General features: G+C 57.2%; 2 protein-coding genes across 3 annotated transcripts in view; one reads left to right on the plus strand and one right to left on the minus strand.

The window, feature by feature from the left end:
- LOC115848616 (mitochondrial inner membrane m-AAA protease component AFG3L1-like) lies at positions 1-19,221 on the plus strand. Its single transcript, XM_030849429.3, is given in 15 exon segments — positions 1-2,224; positions 3,531-3,618; positions 6,670-6,738; positions 7,307-7,431; positions 8,117-8,387; positions 10,362-10,499; positions 10,686-10,830; positions 10,833-10,862; positions 12,173-12,280; positions 12,903-13,028; positions 15,877-15,987; positions 16,918-17,033; positions 17,451-17,651; positions 17,733-17,927; positions 18,013-19,221. Coding segments are annotated over 15 exon segments (2,085 nt in total). The 5' UTR covers positions 1-2,078; the 3' UTR covers positions 18,229-19,221.
- The window catches only part of DBNDD1 (dysbindin domain containing 1), a 12,731-nt gene continuing 1,065 nt past the window's right edge, over positions 15,475-27,140 (minus strand). For both annotated transcript variants that reach the window (XM_030849424.2, XM_060288697.1), the window contains exons 2-4: positions 22,277-22,423; positions 21,973-22,113; positions 15,475-21,278 (exon numbers count right to left, since the gene is read on the minus strand). In XM_030849424.2, coding sequence (XP_030705284.1) covers positions 21,121-21,278; positions 21,973-22,113; positions 22,277-22,423 — 446 coding nt within the window. In that variant the 3' untranslated portion in view covers positions 15,475-21,120. The remainder of the gene's footprint in view (positions 21,279-21,972; positions 22,114-22,276; positions 22,424-27,140) is intronic.

Below are 27,140 nucleotides of genomic sequence, written 5' to 3' on the forward strand. Positions count from 1 at the left end.
GGGACCGGGTGTGGGAACCGGGACACCGAGTAGCGGGGATGTGGCGGCGGCTACCACATCCCCCGGCCAGCGCGGGGGAGCGGGGCGCGGGAACCGGGTGCGGGAACCCGGGCACCGAGAGGCGGAGGCGCGGCGGCGGCGGCGACCACACCCCCGGCCGGCTGGCCCCGGGGCTCCAGCCCATCCCCGCGGCTGAGCAGGCTGACGCTCGCCCGAACCGGTCTCCGTCTGTCCTCCGAGCCCCCGCCCTTTTCTTCGAAAGTTCCCGCTGCCTCTCAGCGCCCTGCCCACTGCCCGCGCGTCCTCATTCCGCTCTCCCAAGAGCCGCGTGCAGCGAATTGCGTTCAGGCCTCGCTCCGCTGCGAACCTACCGTGTCTCCTCGGGCGCCCGCTCCGACCGCGAGGTGGTTTCCTCCTGGGCTCAGCGGTGATATGACTTCTGCACTATCTCGCAGGGTTGCTCTCCGTTATGATGACGGACGTGAAAGAGTTTTGTCAAGTGTTATGTGGTTTTTATTCGAACAGCATTCGTCCAGTCCAGTTCTGCCACTCTAATCATAACTAACATTTTTTGAGGGCTTCCGTGCTAAGGGCTTTACGGGGACTGTCTCCTTTAAGTCTTATACCCGTCCTTTAGGTAGGAGCTGTTCTAACTCTATTTTATAGGCGAGGAAACGTAAGGCCACAACTGGTCAGCATCTTCGCTTTTAGATACTCCTGTATTGTACGCCTTCCCGTGGGTTAGATACTCTGAAATACACCATATTTTAAGGTTTGTTTTTGTACATCCCAGGGAGCAGTGATCACATTGAATTCTTTTCTGAGAGACTAATGTGGAGCCTCCGGATTTTGATCGGAGAAAGTTATCTTGGTTTTCAGACAGTATTGAAAGACAGAGAAGGGTTCCATGGGTTCATTTTCTGTCCTGTCTTAAGGAGTGAACTTTCCCCTCTCATCTCTGTTCATTTCGGAGCTGGTGCACGTCAGTTTCAGGTTGTTTCCGCAATATCAGTGAAAGCAGAGCCTTTCACCTGTGGCCACGTGGCACTCAGCATTGCAGGGGGCTGTTCCAGTTGTTAACCGGGTGCAAGGCAGTAATTGACGGGGTGCAGCACAGGTGTGTCATGAATTCCGTGGACCTCAGTGGCTTTAGTTATGAAGGGAGGAAGTTGCATGATCTTTGGGTTCCTCCCCAGACTGAGCTGTTCTGTTCATCTGTGGAGTCTGCTAGCCAGGGCATGTCACAGGGAACAGGACAGGCAAGGGCTTTGCCCCATGAGCTGCTCTCCTTTGAGGGCTTGGTGACTTGTAGGCTGAGGGGGGCATGTGAAGGCTGGAGATGAAGTAGCAGACTGCTTTATAGTTAAAAGATGTGCCCTTTCAACTATAGTCAGCACTCCTCAAGGGGAAGCTTATGTTCTGGAAGTTTCTATGAGTTATTTTTTCATTCAGTGAGCTTCCTACATGGTTCCTGCCACACAAGACAACAAATGTGTCGGTAGCATGTTAGGCGGTTATATGAGGTATGAAGGAAGAGGAAGCAGAACAAAGGAAGTAGGGAACGAAGAGAAGGGGTGGAGGAGGGTAAATGTCACGTTATCTTAGGCGGGGTAATCGACTTCTGAAGGAAGTGAGGATTGAGCTGCGGGCAGATTCACAGGCGCCTGGTGGGGCTGTACCTGTGTGCCAGGGTCACCTGATTTGTGATCTTACAAAGAAAGGACCGTGGTACTTTGCTTGTTAAAGGGAGACTTGCTGTGCACAGCTTCACGTGTTGGCTTTGCATATCCAAACACCAGGAATGGGTGGTAGACCCCTGGCTTTGAGAGCTGCATCTGACCTAATGTGGTCCCCTAACCAAATCAGAAAAAGACTAAATTATAAATTAAAATAAAGGAATTGGATATTTTCTCAAGTTTTGGAGGCCTGAAGATCATACTTTGTCCTTCTAGGGCTGGAGGCCGCCTGACAGCGAGACTGGGCGCCAGAATCCTCGTCACACACCTCCAGCTCCCAGTGACCTTACCTCAGGCGCTCACCAGCCTCTCTGAACTTCTGCGTTCCCACCCCGCAGGGGGATGGCAGCACCTGCTTCCTCAGGGTGGGCACTGAAGAGCGGAGGAGGTGACCGAAGCGCCTGGCACCCAACCAGGGCCCAGGACCACCACCTTCTCTGCGCCTTTGCCTGGACTTCCCCTCACAGTGACAGCCTTTGTGACATCAGGTTCTGGTCCCCTTGTGCGCGGTGACTTGTGACGGGGGGGAGGTGGCATTCATGGCGCAGAGGCTCCAGGAGCCTCATCACTGTTAACCGCCATGTCTCCTTCCTGAGCCTCCCTGTTTGGAGTTTTCCCTGATTTTAGTATCTTTCTCATAGCTTTACCTTACTTTTTAGTGCTCTGTGGCCTTTGATAGGGATGTGTGAATAATGTGGCTTACGAGCAAATTAATAATCACTAGGGAATGAGTTTGCTTTGGGGAATAGCCTGCCTCACCATGAAAGATGGCACGACTGGAATAACGCAAGTGTCGTCACCTGTGGATCCAGTTTCACTGTAACAAAATATTGGGAACAATCCAAATCTTTGGTTAGGTTGGGGTTTTTTTGGATACAGTTAGTAGTAGGTTAGTGAGTGTGCTTAGAGCTTGTTTTTTAGTATGGTGGCTTTTATTGTGCTCGTTTTTGCTGTAATGGCTTTTGACCTGTGATAGTGAAAAACCGAAATTGTCTCTAGTTCTGTCCTGAATTGATGTTAAGTATTGTTATCAGCTTATGGTAAAAAGTGTTGTTTTCCTCTTTGGGAACTATAGAAAATACAACGTCTAGGAAAAACATTTGCTTTCCTGACAAAAATACTAACCTGTGGCTGATCAAAGGTAAATCATTAATACTCTGCTTTTTAAATTTCATATGATTTTAATGTTAGAATAATGTTTGTTTTTGAGGCTGTAAAAATTTCAGTGACTAAAATTGCCTCAGGCAGGAAGTGATTAGTTTTGTTTTGTTTTGTTTTTTGACAGCTGTAGCTATAAAAATTCTTCATGGGGCTTCTCTGGTGGTGCAGTGGTTAAGAATCCGCCTGCCAGTGCAGGGGACATGGGTTCGAGCCCTGGTCTGGGAAGATCCCACATGCCGCGGAGGAAGTAACTCCGTGCGCCACAACTACTGAGCCTGTGCTCTAGAGCCCCGTGCTCCACAACAAGAGAAGCCACCGCAATGAGGAGCCCGTGCACCGCAACAAAGAGTAGCCCCACTCGCTGCAACTAGAGAAAGCCCGAGTGCAGCAACGAAGACCCAACGCAGCCAAAAATAAAAAATAAATAAATTAAAAAAAAAGTCTTCGTGTACCTCTGCATTGCATTTAGTTTCTTCTTCTCCTGTTTGAATCATATTTTTAATGAGATAAAGCAGATAAAGGACTTAGGTTTACACCCCAGCCCAAATCCTGGTCCCTTTGCGCCTGTAACTGCCGCTGTGAGAAGATGCCCCATCGGATTGCAGGGGAAGCTAATTCTCTTTCCCGTTTCAGTGCCTCCTGGGAATCCGCTTTCAGCAGTTGGCTCTGTGGAAGAGACAGACGTCAGTTTCCCAGTGGCTGTGTTCAAAACCACCCAAAGGTACCTGTCTTTCTCTTACCATCGTTGGCAGCATAAGGTCACAGGAACCGAGGCGAGTGTGGCTTCCTTGGTGTCCTGCATCATGGGGAGTGGGGACAGGGGTGCATGATGGCTCAGGAGGCCTGGACCTCTCGTTTTCTGGCTTCCACATTCAGTCACACTTAGCTCTCCCCATTTGTGGGTTACCTGCCCCACGTCTTTACAGTTTTGATCTATCGGTGTAGGTGGTGAAAGAGAAAGTCTTTCAGTAGGAAGTTGCTGCTGGGTGAATCTTTGGCGATGCATGGGAACAAACCTTTGTTTCTGCACATCTGAGGGCCAAGCTGAGTCTCACGTTTGGAAAGCAGAACAGAGATCTCGTGTAGACTGCAGTTAGTTTGGGGCACGTGTGCCCCCGGGGGCGGGCTGTGGGCTGTGCTCAACGCTTCTCGGGAGACCCTGTGTGCAGTGCAGAGCAGAAGGCAGTTAGGACGTGGCGGCACATGCTGGCCTCACCAAGCTGAAGTCAGGAAGAAAACCCGCTTCTCCCTTACTCGTCCTCTCCTGGGTTGACAGTATGGCTGCTTTTGTGAGTGTGGTGTGTGCTCTTAAAGTACCAGAACCTCATCATTTTGTCCCAGTGGGTTTGAGAAGTTCTTTAAGAGGAGTAGAAGAAACACAGACTTAGAAAACCAACAGCTCCAAAACAAAAACAAAAACGAAAACAAAATGGTAAAAGGGACACTTGACAAATCAGATTGTCAAAATTGTACATTTGAGAATTTTTTAATTCTTTAATTAAGTTAAGTAATTAATTTATTTTTGGACACACGTGCAGCATGTGGGATCCTAGTTCCCCGACCACGGATTGAACCCTTGCCCCCTGCAGTGGAAGCACAGCGTCCTAACCACTGGACCGCCGGGGAAGTCCCCACTGGAGGATTTTTTTTTTTTTTTATTATTATTTTTTTAAAGCGTTCATTGATTTTGAGTTAGTCTGGGGAGGTGAGCGGCCGGTGGCCCGTGCGTGGGTGGGCCTGGTATTTCCTTCCCTTCACTCGTTTGTGGACGTGGCCTCCCTCCCTCCCTTTGTCTTCGGGGCTCAGCACCTCCATAGCTTGTGTGGATCTGAAGCCTCGACAAATCTGTTTGTGAAGTTACAGCGTAGTTTGGTGATGTGGGTGGGTGAAGTGAGTATTCAGCGGGTGTGTTTCTCCTGGGAAATGTCTCCTGTTCGGGTAGCCAGGAGCAAGAAGTGGAGCGGGGCCCATGAAAGCTCGTTGGGAGGAGTGCTTACATGATTCGCTACAAACGTAAGACTTCTTTGAAGGCTCGTGTTTTGTCCTTAATGTTTATGCACATCTTCCCTCTATCCTATAATATGTCTGGCTGTTCCTGGGATCATTCTGGCCTTCGGGCTTCCATGGCTTTGCGTTGGGCTTGCTGCAGTGGGGCCATGTACGTCGTGGGGCAGCTCGGGCTTTTATCCTGGAACTTGTGTGAATGTTGTGCTCAGGCCCTGCGTCTGCTGTTGTTGGCTGGCTGTGGATGGATTGCCTAGTGGAGAAAGTGATTTTTGTCTCAAGCCTCCGTGTGCCCACCTTTTCTTTACTCAGGGGAATGCTTTTTTTTTTTTTAATATTTATTTGGCTCTTAGTTGCAGCACGCAGGATCGTCATCGCCGTGTGCTGGATCTTTCTTAGTTATGACACTCGGGCTCCTTAGTTGCGGCATGCGAGCTCTTATTTGTGGCATGTGGGATCTAGTTCCATGACCAGGGATCGAACCCGGGACCCCTGCATTGGGAGCGCGGAGTCTTAGCCACTGGACCACCAGGGAAGTCCCAGCAATCTTCATTTTAAAACAGCATTGTTTTTTTTCCTGGTTACAGATGTAATACATGCTTGCTGCAAAAAAAATAAAAAGTATAAAGAAAGAAATCACCATCTGCTAACTCAGGCTGGCCTTTTTTTTTGATCCTCCTGGCCAGTCTGAAAGCAGAGCTGCTCACTCTTTTACACCCTCTGTCTGACTGTCCTGTTGCACACTCCGGCAGTGGTGCACCGCGCTGGGGGAAGTGTGAGGGATCAGCTGGGCAGGGGTCCCACGGGGCAGGGAGGATGCGCCGTGTCTTCGCCTCCATGAACCTGAGAGCTGGCGGGGCCTGGCTGGCTGGGGCTCCGCGTGCTGGCGGAGAAGCCAGGGCGGGCAGTCACCTGGAGTCCTGTTTGCCGTGGTTGCAGCTGTGTTACAGGCGTCGGGTGGTGGTGAGGTTCCACACTCAGGATCGTGTCCTTGGCGTGCAATCCTCAGTTTTCCCGTTGTTTCCAGGAGGAGGTGTGGTGTTTCCAGTGGTTATGGTGGTGTTGACAGCAGGCCATGTCTGAAGCTCCCCAGAGGGCTTGTGCCTTCTGGGCAGCGGGCTGTTTAGGCGACAGCAGCTAGCAGGCCTTGGCGCTGCACTTTCATTCTCGTCGGCACTGTTTTCTTGTGGTGCCTGCTGTCCGACCAGGGATTGAACCTGGAAAGCCCAGAATCCTAACCATTAGGCCACCAGGGAACTTCCCTCCTTCAGGATTTTTTTTTTTTTTTTCTCTTTTGCGGTACGCGGGCCTCTCACTGCTGTGGTCTCTCCCGCTGTGGAGCACAGGCTCCGGACGCGCAGGCTCAGCGGCCATGGCTCACGGGCCCAGCCGTTCCACGGCATGTGGGATCTTCCTGAACCGGGGCACGAACCCGTGTCCCCTGCATCAGCAGGCGGACTCTCAACCACTGTGCCACCAGGGAAGCCCTCCTTTGGGATTTTTAAAGCCAGTTTGGAGGCTTAGTGCTCAGATGTGCCACATTTTAATCCCTCTTCTTGCATTGGTTCCTGTTTATTAAAAGAATCCCAGGCTAAAATTGTCCATGTTAGTAGGAAACAAAACCAAGACCTGTCCTGCAGAGTGTGAGCTGCCCTCGGAGAGAGGCGCAGCCCGTGTGTGTGAGGCTCGTCTGAGGAAGAGGCCCAGGGTTGCTATGCCGTGCCCTGCCTGGGACCTCAGCTCTTCTGACTGCTCGTCTCTTTTCTAGGTGGACCGGCTGGAAGTCGTGAACAAACAGTTTGTGGGTGTTATTACTGCCCCTGGGACATCGTCTGAGGTGAGGGCTGGGTGCAAGGCCGGTGTCCTAGACGTAGGTTTTGGTTTTAGCGTAAGGTGTAGTTTTCTGGGAATTCCCTCGTGGTCCAGTGGCTAGGACTCTGAGCTCTCACTGCTAAGGGCGCAGGTTCAATCCCTGGTCGGGGAACTAAGATCCCGCAAGCCTCGTGGCCAAAAAGAAGGTATAGTTTTCTGTTTTTTTAGAGAAATGCCTTCCCTGGTTTCACTTTCCAGCACCCACTTGTGCTCGTTTGTTTTGGTGACACGACAGGAACAGTCTTCCGAGTAGCGCAGGACCCTCATAAAGCTATAACAGTGCTTCAGTTTTGCCGAGTAACACGTGCCAGCTGCCAGCTGAGATCTGGAAGGGGGAAGAATAAAATGACGGAGGAAGGCGACGTCAGCTGTCGATGGGCATTTATACTTCGACCTCAGACCTAAGCCTGTGGTTTGGGGCCAGGACAGGTGGCCTGTCAGAGCTGCTCCGGGCTTTGCTGGGAGAGGCGCTGGGGAGGGGTAGCGGCTGTGGGGGGCACCCCCTACAGCGCCTGGCGCCTTGGTCTCTGTAGAAGTTTGTGTGGTTCAACATCGGCAGCGTGCACACCTTCGAGCGCAACCTGGAGACCATCCACTGGGAACTGGGCATCGAGCTCCCGGAGCAGACGGCCGTGGTCTACACCACCGAGAGCGATGGGTGAGTGGGCGCAGCTGGGCCCGGTACTGGCCACGCAGCACTTCCTGCTGTACCCGCTCAGGCGTGTTACAGGTGTTCTCCGATAGTCACAGTGTCTGTGGTGGAAGATAAATTTGTTGGCTCTGTTTTTATTGAGGAAAGAATTGATCGGGGAAATGTTTAGCTAGGCAGCCTGAGGACTGTGCAGTGGGCCGGGAAGGGTTCAGCTGCGGGGAGGCTGTGCTGGGTCTGGAGGGGTTCTGAGGGAGGGGCCGCAGCTGCCCTGCCCGCCCCACAGGTGAAATCGAGCAGGTAGGTGTGCGTGGATGGGGGAAGCTGCATATACAGGTTGGCACATTAAAAAACAAACTGTTGGGGCTTCCCTGGTGGCACAGTGGTTGAGAGTCCGCCTGCTCATGCAGGGGACACGGGTTCGTGCCCCGGTCCGGGAAGATCCCACATGCCGCGGAGGCGCTGGGCCCGTGAGCCATGGCCTCTGAGCCTGCGCGTCCGGAGCCTGTGCTCCGCAACGGGAGAGGCCACAACAGTGAGGGGCCCGCGTACCGCAAAAAACACACAAAAAAAACTGTTCCCTTTTGTGTAGCAAAACCAAGTTCTGGAGCCGTCCGCTGTTCATGGCCTGGAGGCAGTGTTTCTGGCTTGTCTCTCAAGGGAATGTGACAGATGGTTTTCTTGGACTTTCTAGGTCTTTCTTGCGAAGCCTGGTGCCCACCTTTCTCCTGATCGGAATCCTCCTCTATGTCGCAAGGAGGGGCCCGATGGGGGCTGGGCATGGCAGGAGAGGAGGGGGCCTCTTTACCGTTGGCGAGACCACAGCCAAGATCATGAAGAACAACGTCGGCGTGCGCTTTGCAGACGTGGCTGGTTGCGAAGAAGCCAAGTTGGAGATCATGGAGTTTGTGAATTTCCTGAAGAATCCCAAGCAGTATCAGGACCTCGGGGCCAAAATTCCAAACGTACTGATTTGAGAAAACATGATGCTCTGAGCTTCGCCCTGGTTCATTGTGGACAGAGCTGGGACAGTGTAGCTTCTGGTAATGATACTGTGTCTTATTAATCACAGTGGAGAGTGGAAATCGCATTTGCAGAGTAGTAAAGTGAAAATCCTCTTATCTGATCAGCTGTTTTAAACTATAAAACTGGAATCATAGGGACAGTGCACGCCCACCTGGAGTGTGTTTATTTCACCTTCAAGCGCAAACATACGTCTTTGTTGGTGTGGTGTCTCGTTTAGAGCACAGGCCTTCCTTTGAGTTTGGCCCCAGTGATCAAATTCTCTGTTAAATATCTTGCACAAAGCAGTTAACGTCTATAGTTTTGTTTCTTTAAAATGAACTGAGAACGTAGAAGCAATCTGAGTGCAGGATCCTATATTTTTATGACTTTTTCTTACTCTTTCAGTTTTCTATCCATTCAGTTTGACAGCATTTTTCTTTAACAGTTTGCCTTTATTACTTTATTATCTAAAGTCTTCAACTTTGTTTTTGAAAAAACAGCTTTCTTTACCATTACTTATTATCAAAGTATATAATTAAAATAAGCACATGGAATTCCCTGGCGGTCTAGTGGTTAGGACTTGGGGCTTACCTTGCCATGGCCCGGGTTCAATCCCTGGTTGGGAAACTAAGATTCTGCAAGCAGTGTAGTGTGGCCAAAAAAAACAAAACAAACTATCAAGTACAACTCTCGTAAATGGGTCTGGGGTCAGATGCAGCTGCCTCTCGGGAAGCCCACGAGCAAGTAGTGGGACAGGTGTGCGGTGTGGATGCAGGTTGGGGCGCTGTGCGGAGGAAGTGGAGCTACGGTGATTCTGGCCACTCCTCTACCTGTGGGTGCCCCTGGGCATCGACCTTTTGAGGGCCTGGCTGAAGCTGTGAGTCCTTTTCCCAGAAAGGTTTGCGTCTCACACGGAATAGATTCACAGACCCCTCGAGGCGTCCCTGGGCCCTGGACCAGGCTCCGAGCTCTCGGGTGGGTGGTGCTCACCTCACTGACCTTCCTGGTGGCCCCGTGCTTCCCCCAGCGTGCCCTGAACAACAGGAGAGCATGACTGACCGCTGGGGCTTTGTGGGCAGGAGGTTTGTACTTCTGTCTGACCACCTGGTGAGAGCTGGCTGGAAAGCCGGGTGTGGGGGGCACAGAAGGTGCCCTGCCTTGAGGAGACCCTCTGCGAATCCGCATCCACGTTCACGGGGACGTGGGGCCCTGACGCCTTGTGGTTTTGAGTTTTATGGCTCCCTCCTCCCTCCATTTACGTATTTTAGTTTTGTCCTTAAAGACTTAAAAAAACAACCTTAGAGTCTCCTTTGAAATAAGTAGATATTAACCCACACCCTCGACTAGAAATGGAGCAATAGGAGCCCCGTTTAAATCTCTCCTCGTTTTTCACGTGTAATGGTAACCCCGAAAGGAGCACTGAGGTGTGTTTCTGGGGCGTGAATTATGAATTTCAACCTTAAGTAAGCGTAGAAAAAGGCAGGTTGTCGATCAGGAAGCACAGGTGCCAGTGACCACACACAGGTGCCGCCTTCACAGCTGCCGGTGGACGAGCTGGACAGAATCACGTGACCAGGTCTGGGGAGTGGGCTCTTGTTCGTCCTGGTGTGAGTTGGTGTGTTTCGTAGGGCAGTTTGGCAAAGACCGTTAAACGTCAGACCGCGAGATCCAACGAGCCCTGCCCTGGGAGCGTTGCCTGAAGAGATAACCTGCTCGGCTGGACTGGGGGTGTGGGGGCCTTTCCCATGTCTGCAGCGTTTGAACATTTCATGGTGAGCGTGCGTTCACTTTACAAGCAGGAAGTATCACACCGGAAGCAAACCTTAGCCGACCCGCGTGGAGCAGGCCTAGAAAACGCCTGTTCAGTAGAATGTGACTGTCTCCTCGGCTCCGTCTGTACCCTTTCAGAACGAGGCATTGCCTTTCTGTTTCAGGGAGCCATGCTCACTGGTCCTCCTGGTACCGGCAAAACGCTTCTCGCCAAGGCGACTGCAGGGGAGGCCAGCGTGCCCTTCATCACCGTGAACGGGTCCGAGTTCCTGGGAATGTTTGTTGGCGTCGGTCCAGCTCGGGTAGGTGGATGCGCCCTTGTCCTTGCCCTGGGCTTCGTGTGGGACCCTGGCAACAGGCGCAGAGCACAGATGTGCAGGGGGACCCGGGCGGGCAGGCAGAGCAGCTGAGATGAGAATCGAGTGCCAGAGGCGAGGGCTTAGCTTGGTGAGCTCTTTAGTCCTGTGTTGGTACCAGTGGCAAAGCAGACCCTGCGTGGACTCCTGTTTCACGTCCGTGACGTGTATGCAATGGCCTGAATAAATGCTCCCTGTGTCTTGTTCGTTGAGGAGATTGACGCGATGGGCAGGAATTGCGGCCGTGGGCACTTTGGGGGCCAGAGCGAGCAGGAGAACCCCTGAACCAGCTGCTCGTGGAGCTAGACGGTGAGCGGCTGCACGACCGTCCCCCAGGCCTTCCTCTGTGGGGGACCTTCCCGGGCGAGAACCCCTGCTTGCTGTGTTTTGAGGAAGGCTGTTTTCGGCACACACAGTGGAGGGAGCTGCCCTCAGAGCTCAGCGCAGGACGGGACCGACACCCAGGCTCCTTCCACGTTGGCCTCTGACCCGGGCCGCCTCCTGGCCCAGAACCCCTCTCCGCTCTCCCCCCTGGGGACCACTGCTCGGGGAGGTCCCAGCTCCGCGTGACAGCCCGGCAGCCCTGCCGAAGGTTCGCGGGAAGTGTCTAGGCGTTCTTACTAGTTTCCAGATTTGGAGAAGCTTTTGTCGGACCTTTGGCAGGTCTTGTCGTCGCTTTGGCTTTGGGGCTGTGTTGGGGTCCCCGACATGACCCAGGGTTTGGTGATTCGCCGGGAGGACTCCATGTTTAGTTGGATTCAGGACCACGGTTGAGTGGGGAGCAGGTGCCTGGTGGCCAGGGAAGCTGGTCACAGCCTCTGGAGCCCTGGAGTCACAGGATGCAGCTACTTCCGTGGCAGCGGGCTGGGTGACACTCGGGAGTGGGGTTTCCCCTGGGGGCTGGTCACGTGGCAGCCTCTGCCCAGTACGTGCTACGATCCCAGCCTCCCAGGAGGAAGGCAGGTGCTTCGCAGAAACCACACGTCTGCACGCACAGTTGAGGCACAGGGAGCCCCTCTTATCAGGGAGCGGTCCTGAATCCCAGGTCCCAGAGGTGGCCGAGGGCCCCCGTGAGCAGGCCTTTCTGCAGATGAGTGCTGGGTGAGCTCAGGCCCCCACCGCCCCGCCTGCCTTCCAGTCAGGCTCCCTGAGCCCAGCAAGCCGTCCAGGGCCTGGGTGGAGGGAGGTCTCCGCAGCGGCCCAGGGCCCCGATGGTGGAGGCTCTGCCTGGCCCCTGCAGCTCGCCGCATGGTGTCAGAGGCTGGCCGTAATAGACCAGTAATGAATTAGGATGGGCGTCCGCGGCCTGAGGAACGTCTGGTTACCCACCAGTGCACGTGCGCCTCAGGCAGCATTGGGGGCCGCGGGGACCAGAGCCACTGGTTGCCTCCTGAGACGGGTCAGAGCTAGCCCTGGGCGTGAGTGTCCGCCCCACACTGAGCGGCCTGTGCAGTGGGCTGCGGGCCCGCAGGAGAAGCAGGCCCAGCGTGGGGCTTCCGGGGTGGGTGGCAGGGGTCCTGGGAAGACGGGGCCAGCTGCGCAGGGGAGGAGCCCTGGGAAGAGGAGAGTCTCCTGCTGCCTGGGCCCCCTCCTTGGGCTCACCTGCTTCTCATGTCCAGGGTTCAGCTCTACCACGAGCGTCATGGTGCTGGCGGGCACCCACCGCCCCGACATCCTTGACCTGGCCCTGACGCGGCCCGGCCGGTTTGACCGTCAGATTTGCATTGGTGAGTGTGCTGGTTGCCTGGGTGCTGAGGCTTGGCTTTTCCTTCCTTTGGGTTAAAAGTTGGGTTAGATCTTTAGCTGTGTATTTGGAGAAGATTTTGATCGGGGTCCTAACGCCGTTAATACAGTGTTGTGAAAACGGTGGAGGTGCGTGGGTGCCCCCCACTTTGGGAAGAACAGGTGTACTTGGGGCTGGGGGAAGGTCGCTGCAGTCCATGCAGGTGGGAGCGAGGTGACAGACTTGGATCCTTCGGCTTTTACTTTCTGTGCGCCGTTGGCGAGAGAAGCATTCACCCTGGCCCTTTCCACTGGTGAGGAGATCCTGGGAGTTTAGGACTTGAGTCCTGCGTGGACACCCGGCTGCCAGGGCAGCCAGAGTTTTGCTTGTGGTTGGGTCCCTGTCCTGGGATGGATTTGCGTGGGCCAGAGGCTCCACGGTCAGGAAGTTCTTTGATGTGTTGAAGAGCTGAACGTACGTGACCTGTGGGTCGTTTCTGCCGCGGGGAGCTCCCTGGCCCGGGTCGGACAGTGAAGTGTGCAGCACAGACACGCAGGGGAGGGCCCTTGCAGTGAAGTGGCTGCAGGTGGCCCCGCCCTGGCCCTCAGTGCCTCTCTCTCTGTTAGGCCCCCCTGACATCAAAGGCAGGTCGTCCATCTTCAGGGTCCACCTGCGTCCACTCAAGTTGGACGAGAGCCTCAGTGAGGACGCCCTGGCGAGGAAGCTTGCGGCCCTCACTCCAGGCTTCACAGGTGAGTGTGGCCAGGTGGGCCGTGCGGGTCTGGACGTGTCGGTGGGTGGTATCTGGTTGTGCCACTCGGTCCTGGCATGTGCTACCCTTGTCCTTAGAGCTTTTGAGTCTGACGGACATATCGGAGGCCTCAGAGATGATTAACCCCAAGGCTGGCTTGTGCCTGTTTGAACTCCTGCCACCCCGGGAACATAGTGCAGTGACGTCTTGTCCCCTTGGCATGCTGCCCATTGAAGGGGCCATGGTTCAGCACTTCCCAAATTGGATGACAGACCTGAGTCTCCACGTCCAAGAAATTGAATAAACTCCAAGTAGGGATAAACCCAGAGACGTCCACACTGAGATACAGTGTAATTCATGTTGGTCAGAGATAACGAGAGACTGTTGAAGCCAACCAGACAGAAGGGACACCTAGTGGGGACGGGTCTTCAGTAAGGTTAACAGCCGATTCTTCTTGGAGACCATGAGGCCAGAAGGCCGTGGATCTGGCAAGACGGTTCTTCAATAGGGAAGGAGAAATAAAGGCATTCCTAGATTGTTTTTTAAAGTTGAGGGAACTTACTATATTTAAACCTGCCCTCTAGGAAATGCTGGAGTCCTTTGGGCTGAAATGAAAGGGCGCTGGCCAGTGACTCGAAGCTGTGTGGGGAAATAGCCCTGGGAGAGGCAACTGCATAGGTAAACGTAAAGGCCAGCATCCTGTGTGTTTTTGGTTTGCAGCTCCTCTGTGTTCCCTTTATGATTTAAAGGGCAGGTGCTTAAATCCATAAAGACACGTCTGTGTTAATGGGCACACGACGTAAAAAAAAAAAAGTAACCTGTGAAGGTGGGAGGGGCTGTGTAGGAACAGAACCTTTGTACGTTGTTAAAGCTGGAAAGGGAAAAACTGATTCTAACCTCCCCGTGGAGCTTCCAGGGGACTGAAGAGCCAGCACAGTCTGTGCAGAGCAGAGAAGGAAGACACACTTCCCTAATGCAGAACTTACTACAAAGCTCCAGCAAACAGAAGGGGGCTGCTGGCGCAAGGGTGGGCGTCGACCAGTAGAGTAGAACTGGGAGCCTAGATGTGCGCTTGTGCATCTCGGTCAGTTGTTGTTTTTTTAAATTTATTTTATTCATTTATTTTTGGCTGCGTTGGGTCTTCATTGCGTGCGGGCTTTCTCTAGTTGTGGCGAGCGGGGGCTACTACTTTTTTTTTTTTTCTTTTGCGATACGCCGGCCTCTCACTGTTGTGGCCTCTCCCGTTGCGGAGCACAGGCTCCGGACGCGCAGGCTCAGCGTCCATGGCTCACGGGCCCAGCCGCTCCGCGGCATGTGGGATCTTCCCAGACCGGTGCACGAACCCGTGTCCCCTGCATCGGCAGGCGGACTCTCAACCACTGTGCCACCAGGGAAGTCCTTGGTCAGTTGTTCTTGTCAAGGGTGTGAAGACCATTTGATGGGGAAAGAACAGTTTGTTCAATCAAATGCGCTGGGACGACGGTGTCCACAAGCAAAAGGACGAAACTAGACCTTAGACCACATGCAGCGGTCGAGTCAAAATGGATAAGAGACCTAAACTGTGGAGCTAGAACTATAAAGGTCTTAAAAGAAAATCTTCGTGACCTTGGATTTGGCAATGGTTTCTTAAAGCACAAGCAACAAGTGAGAAAACAAATTAGAGTTTTTCAAAATTAAAATCTTTTGTGCGTCAAGGGACATTATTGAGGTGGTGAGAAGACAGCCCACAGAATGGAAGAAACTATTTGGAGATTATGCATCTCGTAGGGGTTTATAATCCAAAATATTTAAAGAACCCGATTTAAACATGGGAAAAGGATTTGAACATTTTTCCAAAGAAGGTCTGCAGGTGGCCAGAAAGCATATGAGCAGGTGCTCAGTGATGGTAGGAAAATGCACATCAAAACCACAGTGTGGTGCCGCCTCACGCCCACCAGGATGGCCGTAAGAGGCAGATGCATGAGTCGCCAGGGCTGTAGGGAGGCGGCCGTGCTCACACGGTGCTGGTGGGGATGTAAGATAGTGTGGCCACGGGGATCCACCTGGCAGTTCTTCCAGAAGTGAAGGACAGTTACCGTATGACCCCAGTTCCACTCCTCGGTATCTAAGAGAATTGAAAACATTTGTTCACACAAAGGCTTTACACAGATGTTCACAGCAGCATAATTCATAATAGCCGAGAGGTAGAGGCCACCCGTGTCCAGCGGTGCATGACCGGATAGGTGTGTGTAGAGTGGGTACAGAGGGCCAGCTGTACTGGCCATGTTATATCAGGGACTTGAGCGTCCGTGGAGTTTGCTATCTCCTGTGGAGGCCTCGGGGCGGCTGTGCATGTGATGGAACCTCTTTCAGCTGTGAAAAGGGATGAAATAACCAATACACGCTGCGATAGCAGATGAACGTGAAAACACTGTGTCGAGTGAAAGAAGCACACAAAAGACCACCTATCACGTGATTCCATTTATGTGAAACGTCCAGAAGAAGCAAATCCATAGAGATAGAAAGTATGTTAGTGGTTGGCTGGGCACGTGTACAGGAATTAGCCACATACGTCACATCGGTGATGGAAACGTCTGAAATGAGATCAGCGCAATGGTTGCACATCTTGATAAACTTACCCAAAGTGTTTGAAATGTACACTTAAAACGGATAGATTTTATGTTAAATAACTCATACCTCAGTAAATTGTTCAACCAAAATACTGGCTGAAAGCAACGGTGACTGACAGAGCAGGTCCCGTTTTCCTTCCAGTCCTTGACCTAGTTTAGCTCTGGTCCCTCTGCTGGAGATTTTCCTCTAACAGTCCGCCCTGGGGCACTGATGGGACTGTTTCTCCTTTTCCGGGTCAGGTGCTGATATTTCTAATGTTTGCAACGAAGCGGCCCTGATCGCCACCCGCCACCTGAGTCCTTTTGTCCAGGAGAAGCGCTTGGAGCAGGCGGTTGAGAGGGTCGTCGGAGGCGAGCCGGGCAGTGCTGGGGGGCGGTTTCCAGCTTTGACCCACAGCGGGCCCACCCTGGGGCCCAGCTTCACTTCAGTGAGCTGCAGTCGTGGACAGTTTTCCAGACCAAAATCTGGGACTTGGGATCTGCCAGCAGCTTTCGTGCTCTTACTAGAGCAACATTTAGAATTTCAAAGAGATGTAACCTCCAGGGCGCTGCGTCAGACCCAGGTTCGGGTGCTGCCCGTGGCCGAGAGGCAGGTTTTTTGCGTGCTTCCTTGGGAAGCTTCAGCGTGGGGTGGAGGTCTCCCGAGTGCCCTCCCGGGAACGGAGGTCCGGGAGGTGTCCGTGTGGCCAGCAGCTGTCCTTCATGATCCCACCCCACAGCTGTGAGAACCAGCCCGTCTCCAGACAGCAGGTTGGCAGGGCTGCTTTGTCTTTGCTTCATGTTTTATTGAAGTGTGGTGTGCACAGACAAGTGTCAGTGACCCAAGGCAGTCGCCACAGCTGCTCGACGCTGTCCTGGCGGCGCCGCTGAGCTGACCAGCCCTGAAGCTGAGCTCACGCGAGTCGTGGTGCCTTCTCTGTGCCCTGTTCCCTGCCTGCAACTGGGTGTAGGCGGCATAGAGAGCGCTCCTGGTCTCCCTGCGTCCGGCTTCACTGCCAGTCAGGCCACGGAGAGTAGCTAACCCCCTTGGCTACAAACGGGCCCCCAAAGGCACCTGCCGCTTGCACGGTGGGGCAGAAGGCAGCGTAGCGTCTGGTGTGGAGGGACAGGTACCCAGCAGGCCTGAGCGGTGTGCGTGGAGCGGGCAGGCTGCGGGCCTGTCCTGGGCGGACGGAGGCCCTGAGCAGCCCCCAGCACACCCGCGGTGCAGAATGGGGCCTTGGCACCCACCTCTCAGCTGTCCGTTTGTCCTCTGCCTCTTGCCGTGAACTTGACTTGCAGGTCTCGAGAAGAAGACGCAGGTCCTACAGCCCAGCGAGAAGACGACGGTGGCCTACCGTGAGGCTGGCCATGCGGTGGTGGGCTGGTTCCTGGAGCACGCAGACCCCCTGCTCAAGGTTGGCCCATCCCCCTGCGCATCTGCGGTGTGGTTCAGGGCCCACTCCCCTCCCGGGGGTGCTGTGTGGGCACGGTGCATTCCAGGTGGTGGCCCTCTTCACTCTTTGAGGATGTAATCGTCTAGAATTTGTTACACGATTCCCTGAGGGGTGGGTGGGCGGGGGGGGGTGCTGGTTCCAGGAGGGGTCTGGATGCTGGCCACCTGACACTTGGAGGTTCCACGTTAAACTCACCTCACTCTAAACTTTCCCCTGACGGCACGGCTCCTCCACAGCTTCCTGGGACGGCGGGACAGAGGGGGCTTCTGTGTTCATCCTTGGGGTGACCTGTCAGCGCTGGGGCCCAGGGTTTCCTCTCCTCCTCCGGGATACCCGGGGACCCTGGGGGTGACAGGGCACGCCTGCCGTATCTGGCAGGTGTCCATCATCCCCCGGGGCAAGGGGCTCGGGTATGCCCAGTGCCTGCCCAGGGAGCAGTACCTGTACACGCGGGAGCAGCTCTTCGACCGCATGTGCGCCATGCTGGGTGGCTGGGTGGCCGAGCAGCTGTTCTTCGGGCAGATCACCACGGGGGCCCAGGACGACCTGAGGAAGGTCACCCAGAGTGCCTACGCCCAGGTAAGGCAGTGTCCGCGGGGGCTGGGAAGGGGGCTCAGGGCACCGTCTGCCAGGCTCACGCCCGCCCCTCGCCTGCCCCAGATTGTGCAGTTCGAGATGAGCGAGAAGCTGGGCCAGGTGTCCTTCGACCTCCCCTGGCCTGGCAAGGCACTGGTGGAGAAGCCGTACAGCGAGGCCACGGCCCAGCTCATCGACCAGGAGGCTCGGCGGCTGGTCAGCTCTGCGCACACGCACACCCTGGACCTGTTGACGCGCTCCCGGGAGCGGGTGGACGAGGCGAGTGGGGCCGGCCCGTCCCCAGGGTCGGGGCGGGGGCTCTGCGGGGCGCCGAGCGGACGGCCTGACATGGCCCGGTGTGCAGGTGGGCAGGCGGCTGCTGGGGAAGGAGGTGCTGGAGCGTGCCGCCATGGTGGAGCTGCTTGGGCCCCGACCCTTGGCGGAGAAGACCGCCTACGAGGAGCTCGTGGAGGGCACCGGTGGCCTGGAGGACACGTCCCTTCCCCAGGGGCTGAAGGGCCGGTGCTGGGGGCCGGAGGAGGGCGGCACGGAGTGCCCCCTGCAGGAGAGCCCAGCCTAGCGCCCCTGCCTGGAGAGCAGCCTCCGGAATCTCCAGAGAGCAAATTAAAACGCGTGATAATCACAAAGGGGTGTTTTCAGGTCAGGGTCCTCTGAGCCCACGGGGATTCCAGCTCCCAGAACGCGCCCTTCCACCGAGGCGGGGGCTGGGACCCTGTTCCCGAGTCAGAGGGGAGGGCAGTGGCCGAAACGCACCTGCCCCCTGGGGGCCTGCGTGTAGGACCCCCCGGGCCTCCCCCGAGGTGGGTGGTGGGCTCATCTGCCGGGGAGAGCTGCCCAGCGCGGGGACATCGGTGCTGGTCACCTCACCTGCCCTGGGGAGAGACGGGGCGGGGGCTTTTGGCCCAGTTCAGAAATCCTCCAGGTCTGGTGAGGTTCGGAATTGAGGAAAGGAGGACACTAGCCAGGCGCCCAGCACGCAGCTGTCAGGGTGCTGGAAGACCAGTCAGTCCTTACGGAGGGGCCTCGCCACTTCCACACGCGGGTGTCTGTGGGGGCTGAGCCTGAGGGCTGCCCCAGCGGAGCCACCCCTGTTCTCAGGGTCGGGGCCTTGCCAACCCTGCGTCTCCGGGAAGCTGTGTTCCTCGTGGCCCGTGTTGTTAGGGTCCAGGAGAGGGGGCTCTGGGTTGCTCCACGTGGTAGGACAGCCACCGGGGGCCGTAGCTAAGCTCTAGGGCTGAGCCTTCCATTCCCCGGTTGGTCCTGGAGCGAGACCAGGGCCCAGCCCCGGGGAGTCGGGGTTAGTGGCAATGGCCCCGCGGGTCCCCAGAACACGGCCAGCGCGTCAGAGTCGTCAGAATTGTGACAGTAGCAGCAGCTGCTGCCTTGCGGTGGGTGATGCGGGCTGACTGCGGGAGCAGGGGCACCGCCCCACGTGCCCGCCGCTGCTGTCCCAGCCATGGCCACACGCTGGGCCTCAGGGATGAAATTTGCCGAATCGTGTGCTATGTTTGCCTCAAAAATAGAGTGTCCAGCTTGGGACAAACACTTTCAAGTTCGTTGCTTGTGCAATGTGTATTACTGAATTTCTGAGGTCTCGGGGGTTCGCCCTGTGGCGCAGCCTTGACCACTCAGCCTCCGTGTGTTGAGCTGCTTCGCGTCCTGCAGGGGCCTGTCCTGCCGCTTCTTCTGGTGGAGGTGGGGTGCTCTCCTTGACCCCAGGAAGGACTCACGTTGTCCTGAGCCTGGGGGTCTGCTCCTTGGGAGACTGGGTGCAGCCCCTCCCCGGGTCCAGGGCACGCCCCTGGGGACAGCGCCCCTGCCTGCGTGCCCCGTGCCTGCACCCCCTCCAGTCTCCTCAGCCCCCACTTCACCTCGCACCCTGTCTGGGCCATCGCCCCACCTGGGCCGATGCCTGGCCAAGGATCTCGGGTTAGGGAGGCTCAGCCCCGCAGGAGGAACCGCCCGGCACGGGGCACGCGGCCTGCGTCTCATGGTGGTTAAAACGGTCAGGGTTTAGGCTTCATCCTTGGTCTTCTGCTCACAGGCGGACCCTGCCTGGCGGCTGCCTCCCCAGAAACCTGCCCCAGGCTGGGAAGAGCCTCTCGGGAGTACCTCTGCCTCTTCCAGCCTGGGCTTGTGGAGGCAGGGTCTTCGCTTCTTTAATGCCTCGAGAGCCAGGGCGCTTGGCCCTGAGATGTGACCCAAATAAGAGCCCAGGGCATGTCACAGTGGAACCCCCAGTGGCTTTAGCTGGGGGAGGGCCAGAGGTGGAGCTCCTGGAGGCCCCTGGAGCAGCCACCCCCGGCCCGCACGCCTGAGCTCCCACGTCAGCTGGAAAGGAAGAGACTGGTCGGCGAGACTTAGGACAGGGTGCCGTTTTAATCCTGCTGTTTGGAAATGAGATCTGCAGAAGCCATAGCGAGAAGGATGGGAACTCGGCCCGGGGGAAGACTGGGGGGCGGGGGGGCACGGCTGCCCTCACGGGATCCCTTTTAAGTGAAATTCTTGGTTGTGTCTGGAAGACACGTCCCTGTTGCTGCCCCTCACGTGCCCCTCCTGGCGCATAGGGCGACCCTTTTCCTGGCGGGACGTGCTGTAGCCACGCCCCGTGGGCCCAGCATGTGCCCAGGCCTGTTTTCCTTCCCCAGAAATGTTTCAGTGGAGAAGGGGTCAGGGCAGGTGGCCTTGGGGACTAAAAGCAAGCTTACACGTTTATTTTAAAACTGTTCTTGGACTCGCTGTCTGACTGGAAGCCGGTTCCGTCCCTTAGTATGTAAGCAGCGTCCGGAGCAGCCGAGTCTGGCACCCCGGAATTGGGGGCCAGGCGCTGTGCCCAGGTCCCTTCACGTCCCCACGCCCCTCGGGCTGCTGCACGCGTGTGCGTGCGTGTGTCTGGTGGGCCGCGGGGACTGTCATTGCAAGGACCGGGGGAGGGCGAACCTCGCCTGCCCCTGCCCTGCCCGGCGGTCTGAGGCAGTCGTGACATATTTGGTGTTCCGAGCTCAGGAGGTGGGTCTGGCTCTCAGGCAGGGCTCACGACAAGCAGGGTGTTAGGGTCTGGGGGCTCTGGTGCTGACACTTCCTGGGCGGCAGGAGGGGCGCAGGGTTGGAATCAAGGCGGTTAGGGCAGCAGGGTGTCCCGCGGGCTGGAGCTTGGCACTGCCGTTCAAGACTGGAGCCCCGAGACCCCCGGGGGGTTGCAGAGCGCCTCTCACGGGCAGATCCCTGCTCACCGCACCCCTAGCCGGGAGTCTGGTGACAGACAAGAATACCATTCCTACAGACAGAAGTCTCGTCTCATCCCTGGGCCTGGTCCCTGATCCAGCGACCAGGAAGAGCTGGACGTAAGGCCACTGGGCTGTGCTTATGCAGAGGCGCCACGCGGGGCGGGCAGCGTCCACGGGGCCACGGCCGCCCGGACCTGCCCCGCCTCGGCCCCGGGCCAGCCGGCCTAGTCCTCCTTGGGCCTCTCCACGGTGAGAAACGTGTCCACAACGGCAGGCTGCCGCTCGGGGTCACCAAAGGGCTGCTTCTCACGGTTCTGCTCGGCCCTGGTGCGTGTCCAGGAGGGGGAGCGCAGACAGCCGGCCCTGGGCAGCGGGTGTAGGCCTGGTGGGAACACAGGCTGGGGTCAGTGTGGCTTGGGGTCCCAGGTCACTCCTTCAGCTACTGGGCTGGGCCCGTGTGTGCCTCCAGCACGGCGTCGGACCACACGTTGGGGTCCCCTGGGCACCGGCAACGTGTACACGTGGGTCTGGGTGCGGCCCGGCCAGGGGCTTTCCTGTTGTCCCCCTGCCCTTGGGGGTGAGCCTGGCCCGGAGCAGGTGCCACTCCCCCCCCCCCCCCCCCCGCCTGCATGGGCAGTGAGCCGGGAGGGGGGAGGGTCCCTGGGCCCCCACACCCCTGGCAGCTCCCGTGCCGCTTCTGCGGCCTGCGGGCTCCAGCCGCTTCCCGGGAACTGAGCTGAGGAGGGGCTAGGACTGGTGAACACCACCCCCTTCGTGCTCTGCCTACTTGGGATTAAACCCAAGTAGTGAATTCTGCTTTCAGTGGGACTGTGGCTGTGGCCTTACGTTCGCATTTGAAAAGTGAAATTAAGGAGGGGTAGAGAAATCCCTGAGAGCTGGCAGATAGGTGTGTGAAGTGCAGAAATGGTGAGTGAAATGGTGCCGTGTCGACAAACGCTTAAACACGCGTCAGAAAGGAAATCATTTTCCAAAATGGGTCTCCAGGGAGCGGTGCTGGGTGGCCTGAGGCCCCAGGACCTCCCGCAACCCCCTCCAGACCCCGGCAGCAGCCCCACCTGCGGGCGAGTCGCTGGCCAGGTTCTCGTCATCCGAGTCGGCGAAGACCTCGGCCAGCTCCTGGTCGGACATGTCAGTCAGCTCGGTGAGGTCCAGGAGGTCGAAGTGTACCTCCAGGGACGAGACGCTGCTCAGGGGCTCTGGGGGCAGAGGGGTGTGTCAGCGGGGCCAGGTGAAGGCCAGTGCGGTGGGAACGAGGTGGGGCTGACCCATCCCCGGCACCTGCTCCCTGGGGCGCACCCGAGGCCCAGGGACCCGCCCCTGGTCCCAGGGAGCACGCTGGGACAGGTGGGCTGTACTTACGCCGCCTCTCCGTGACCTGCAAGAGACCCGGTGCCGGTACTGGGACGCCCACCTCCTCCTCGGCCACAGGTGAGTGGTTGCTGGTCCCCGTCCCAGGAACGGGGGTGCCCAGGGCAGCCCTTGGCACCTCGACCTCCTTAACTACCCCTGCAACAGAGAGAGCGTTACCCGGGAGGGGACTGCGGTCTCCCACCGCCACGCCCAGGACGCAGGCTGGGAGGACTTGAGAACCTGGCCCATCGAGCCCTCCCTTGAGGCTGTGGGCAGTGATCGCAGTGGCCAGGGGTGACCTTGGGTGAGGAAGCCACACAAGGGGCAGAGGGCTTCTCTGAGGATGCTGCTCTTCCCTGTAACCCTGATTTCCAGACCCTTTGCCCTGATTACTTGAGCAGGAATGACCACGGGTCTCGCGGGGACACTTGCTGGTCCTGTCGGAGACCCCAAGACACCAATACTGTCACCTGTCTCCACTTTCTGGTCCAACCTACGGGCGGGTGGGCGGTTCTGCATTTGCTTGCCCTTTGGCGCCCTTTAATCCAGAATGGCCCCGGCTCACGTGTCTGTCCCGTGTTGTGTTTGAATCCACATAACACGTTCTCAGATGAAACGAGGACAGTGGCCACAGCAACCCCTCCCCACCGACCACACCTCCGGACTGGGAATGTTACTCCAGGGTGTTTCCTATGCAATTCTTGTTTTTATGTAATGGCTCATTTCATGTAACTTTTTGTCGGGTGAGAGGCGAGGCCCCTTGGGGATCTGCTTGGTGGAGGCTGTGCCACCCAGGGGCGGGCCCTCCACCCCACGGAGTGCTTGCTGTCACCAGGGCAGACTGCTCCATCCACACCTCCTACCAGCTCCTCCCGAGTGTTCCAGGGCCCTCTGCCCCACACAGCCAGGGGTCCCAGTCATCTGGCCGGCACATGCCCTGAGGCAACGGGACCCCTGGCTCCCTGGCGTCCCCACTGCTGCTCTCTCCTGAGCCCCCCCACCCCGCGACAGAGACCCCACCTGCCCCCAGCTGACCCCCAGCTGAACCGGTGCTCAGTAAAGAGTGAGGAATGCCCTCCCGCTCCCTCATCAGTGTGGCCGCCCATCCCAGGGGTCCAGCGCCGAAGCCACAGGAGCAGCTGCCAACGGGGGGCCCAGCAGGGGGGCCCAGTGCCAACAGCTGCCAGTGAGGGCTAGGCCTGTGTGGCCAGCAGCCTGGCGGGCCGCGTGGGTCTGGAGGGTCCCTGGCTGGGTGGGATTTGCAGCTGCAGAGCTGGCTGGGTCGCCCCTGGCTTCTAGGAGGGAACCGCTCCCTGGGAGGCGTGGCTGAGGGGAGGTGGGCCTGCCAACTGGCGGGGCCAGCCTGGCTCTGCCCTGTGCTGTGTCATCACTCAGGGCCCAGGGCTGGCCCGCTGGACTGGGGCTGGGGATCTGGTTTCCACCTTGCTGCCGCATTTGGAACGTGGTGTCTGAGCATCCTTGGAGGGTAGGGTTACACCCCCTGGTGTCCCGGCCCGCCCAGCCCAGCAAGGACACCTTCCCGACCAGAGGGCACCGGAGCTGGGGGTGGGCGGGGAACCTCTCCCGAACATCAGAACCCCTGCTGAGGGTCGAAGGCCCAGGAAGCCCTTGGGGACCTTTGCTCTCTGCAGGAGTGTTCTGCTTCCTCAAGGCGGGGCGGCACAGCGGCCCGGGTCCCCCTCCCCAAGGGCGCACGCGTGCCTGGAGTGTCCTGCTCTGCTTCCACACGTGTCCCATCGTGGTGGGTGCCTGGCTGGCTGGGGGCCGCAGCTAGGTGCTGCCATTTCTCTGGAGCCTCCCAGTGGGGCAGGTGGCTCTGGGTTAATAACAAGAATGACAGTGGCTCATGGTTTTCTGTGCCAGGCAGAGTGCCAGCAATATGTTTTCCAGCTGGTGTCACAACCAGCCACGAGGAAGGGACAGTGAGTCTTGGCCAGTGACACCGAGGGGTTCAGCTTGTCGAGCGGGAGCTCTCGGCCACCACCTGCCGGCCAGCAGAGGGAGGGGAGACCCTGACCTTGCGCCCACAGGGAAGCTAGGCCCTGACCGGGTGGAAGGGGACTTAGCATAAAAGGTGGGGCAGAGGCGGGAGTCTCTGCTCATAATGGCCCTCTCTCACCTTATCTAGAAAAGAAAGCGCTATTCACCTGTGCGTCCGGCAGATTCCTGAGCCGGACTCGGATGGACAAAATAGGGGATTCCTGCCCTCTTCTGGTGGGGCAGGGCTGGGGAGCCCTGGGGGCTGTGGTCCCGCTTTGGGGACAGGTCTGAAGGAGGGTGGGAGCTGGGTGATAGCTGGGGAGACAGCACCATCAAAGGCCCTGAGGGGTGCGTGGCTGCCTCTGAGGCATGGCCGGGGTGGGTGAGGGCAGGGGGACACCGGTGGGGAGACACCTCTGGCTGCTCTCTGAGCTGGGAGGGTTCCGAGCTGAGTGGGACAGCCTCTACCTGCATGTTTGTGGGATGGGATGCAGTCCAGGTGGGAAGGAGGCAGTCCACAGGTGCTGAGGTGGGGGGCAGGGCAAGGAAGCAGGACCTCCTTCCCCATCCGGCCTTGGGTCAGGGGGCTGGGTATGCAGATATGCCTCATTATAGATCCTAGGATCCAGGGGTCCCAGACAGCCCAGGACAGACCTCCAGCCCCTACAGGCACAGTGGCCTTTTGTACTCATTGTAAGAAGCACATTTTATCAAATTTCAGCATCCCTGAAACAGCAAACCATCTAGTCGATGGTGTCACAGAGCCAATGGAAAATGGTAACGGTGAACTTTTAAAGTCACCTTATGTCTACTTCCTTATTCTTTTCGTCTCCCTTTGGCAGTGGTCTGGTCTTTATTTTGTAAATCCTGGTGTCCTGGCCTGTGTCAAAGCTGTGTGGGAGAGGAAGAAAAAGCAGAAGATGCAACTTTTGGCATCAAGGACACTGATCTTTTGGCTGGAAGGATGTGAAGGGAGCAGGACCTTTGCTTGGTCCTTGTGCACAGTAGGTGCACCACAAATGCTGGTTGAATGAACGAGCCCGAGACCCCACCCCAGAGTCACTAAGCGGCTGTGCTAGGAATCACCTGGGTCTGTCTGATACCCTCTCGATAAGCCCTTGTAGGAAGAAGGGAGAAGTTCTTCACGAGTGAGACCCCCTGCTCTTCCTGGGGTGTGAAGCAGAGGAGTGACCGATCACACAGGCAGGCACAAGGGCAGGGGTCCTTGGCAGCCGGGCCAAGCCGTAGGCTGGGTGGGTTCAGCAGACCCCAGGGTTGCCCAGGCCAGGGCAAAGGTGAGCGGTGTTTCTGACGCCCCAGGGTCAGCAGTGGGCTAGCAGCCTGGCAGAGCCCCCAGTGAGGGAGTGAAGCCCCTGGCCCCTGCAGGGGCCCTGCTGCCCTGCCCTGCGGAAGCAGCACCCGCGTGGGGAGACTGGAACTGGGGGCCCAAGGCCTGGTATGAACGCATATGATAGTGTTACCCTGTGCTACGCTGCTGACCTATTTTCCAGCACATTCGTGCCAAGAACTTGGCCCAAATCTCAAGTTCCCTGCTGTGTGCCCAGGGTTTTGCCCCAAGCATGGAGGAGGTGCTCTGCACACACCCAACGCGAATGAGTGAAATAATGAAGTGAATGAATGAATAGCATAAAAACCAGCATGGCTGCAGGGAGGGAGGGATGGGCATCGTCCCCCGTTTCCCCAGCCCCTGTCCCTGGAGTTAGTGCTCCTCCTTGGAGCATTTTGAGGATGCCGGGTGGGCCCCATCTAGGCTCAGCCCCCGCAGGGCAGGGCCCAGGCCTCTCTCTCCCAGTCGGACAGACTTGGAGGTAGGTGGGCTAGAGGCTTGGTCTCCCAAAGGCACCTTCGAGAAGTGCACCCCGTCCTCTCCCCTCCATGTCTGTGCACTTTGATATTAAGAAATTACTGTTAATTCGTTTAGGTGCAAAAATGCTGTTTTAATTATAAAAACCTTATCTTTTAGAGGTAATTTCAGAGATACTTAAGGATGAAACAATATGTCTAGATTGGCTACAAATTACTACTGAAGGAAGGTGGGTGCAGGCGGTGAGGGGCGGGGGGGGGGACTTTACCATACTGTTGTCTCTACTTGTGTGTGTGCCCCTCTCTCCAGAGTAAGTTCCAAAAAGTCAGCGAACTCAGAAAATGACAGTCACAGCTACCCACGCGTGACGCCCCCATGTGGGCAGGACGTGGCTACGGGGTAAGAAGCGTGTGAAGCCCACCTCCCGCTGCTGTGGCCCAGCCCCACCACGGTGCCTGCGCAGAGGAGGTTCCTGGAGCACTGAATGAGTTAGGTCTCTGGGGCTCCAGTAAGTGACGTTCAGAAACTGAAGGGTCGTTAAGCTCCCCTCCCTCAGGCCTGTTCTCTGCTCCCTCTCTCTGCAGGCAAGGCGGGGCCTCCACTGAGAGAAGGGGACACGGAGCTCAGAGGGGCCTGGCTGCTTTGCTGGCATCCCCAGCCCTTCCTCTCCAAACCTGCCCCATGAAATCCTCGCAAAGGCGCTACCCGGAAGCCCCGGGGTCCTCGTACTGCCAATGGGAAGAAAAAGCTGAACCCCTCCCACAAACAACAAAACAAAGAAAACCCACACCCACTAGCCCCTGAGTGTCTCTGGTGGTGCTCGGAGGGAGCGTGACATGGGCCCCTAGACAGCCGTCTGGAATGCACCTACCCAATTCAGCCTGCAGACAGAGCAGTAGGTGGACCCATTTTGGTCTCTGGAGCAGGCCACTGGTGTGGCTAGGGGACCGCCAGCGGACCCCTATGTGGTCTCTGGAGCAGGCCACTGGTGTGGCTAGGGGACCCCCAGCGGACCCCTATGTGGCCAGGGAGTGGCTCCCTGGTATG

This window comes from Globicephala melas, chromosome 19, assembly GCF_963455315.2.
Source record: "Globicephala melas chromosome 19, mGloMel1.2, whole genome shotgun sequence".
NCBI classification, from domain to species: Eukaryota; Metazoa; Chordata; class Mammalia; order Artiodactyla; family Delphinidae; genus Globicephala; species Globicephala melas.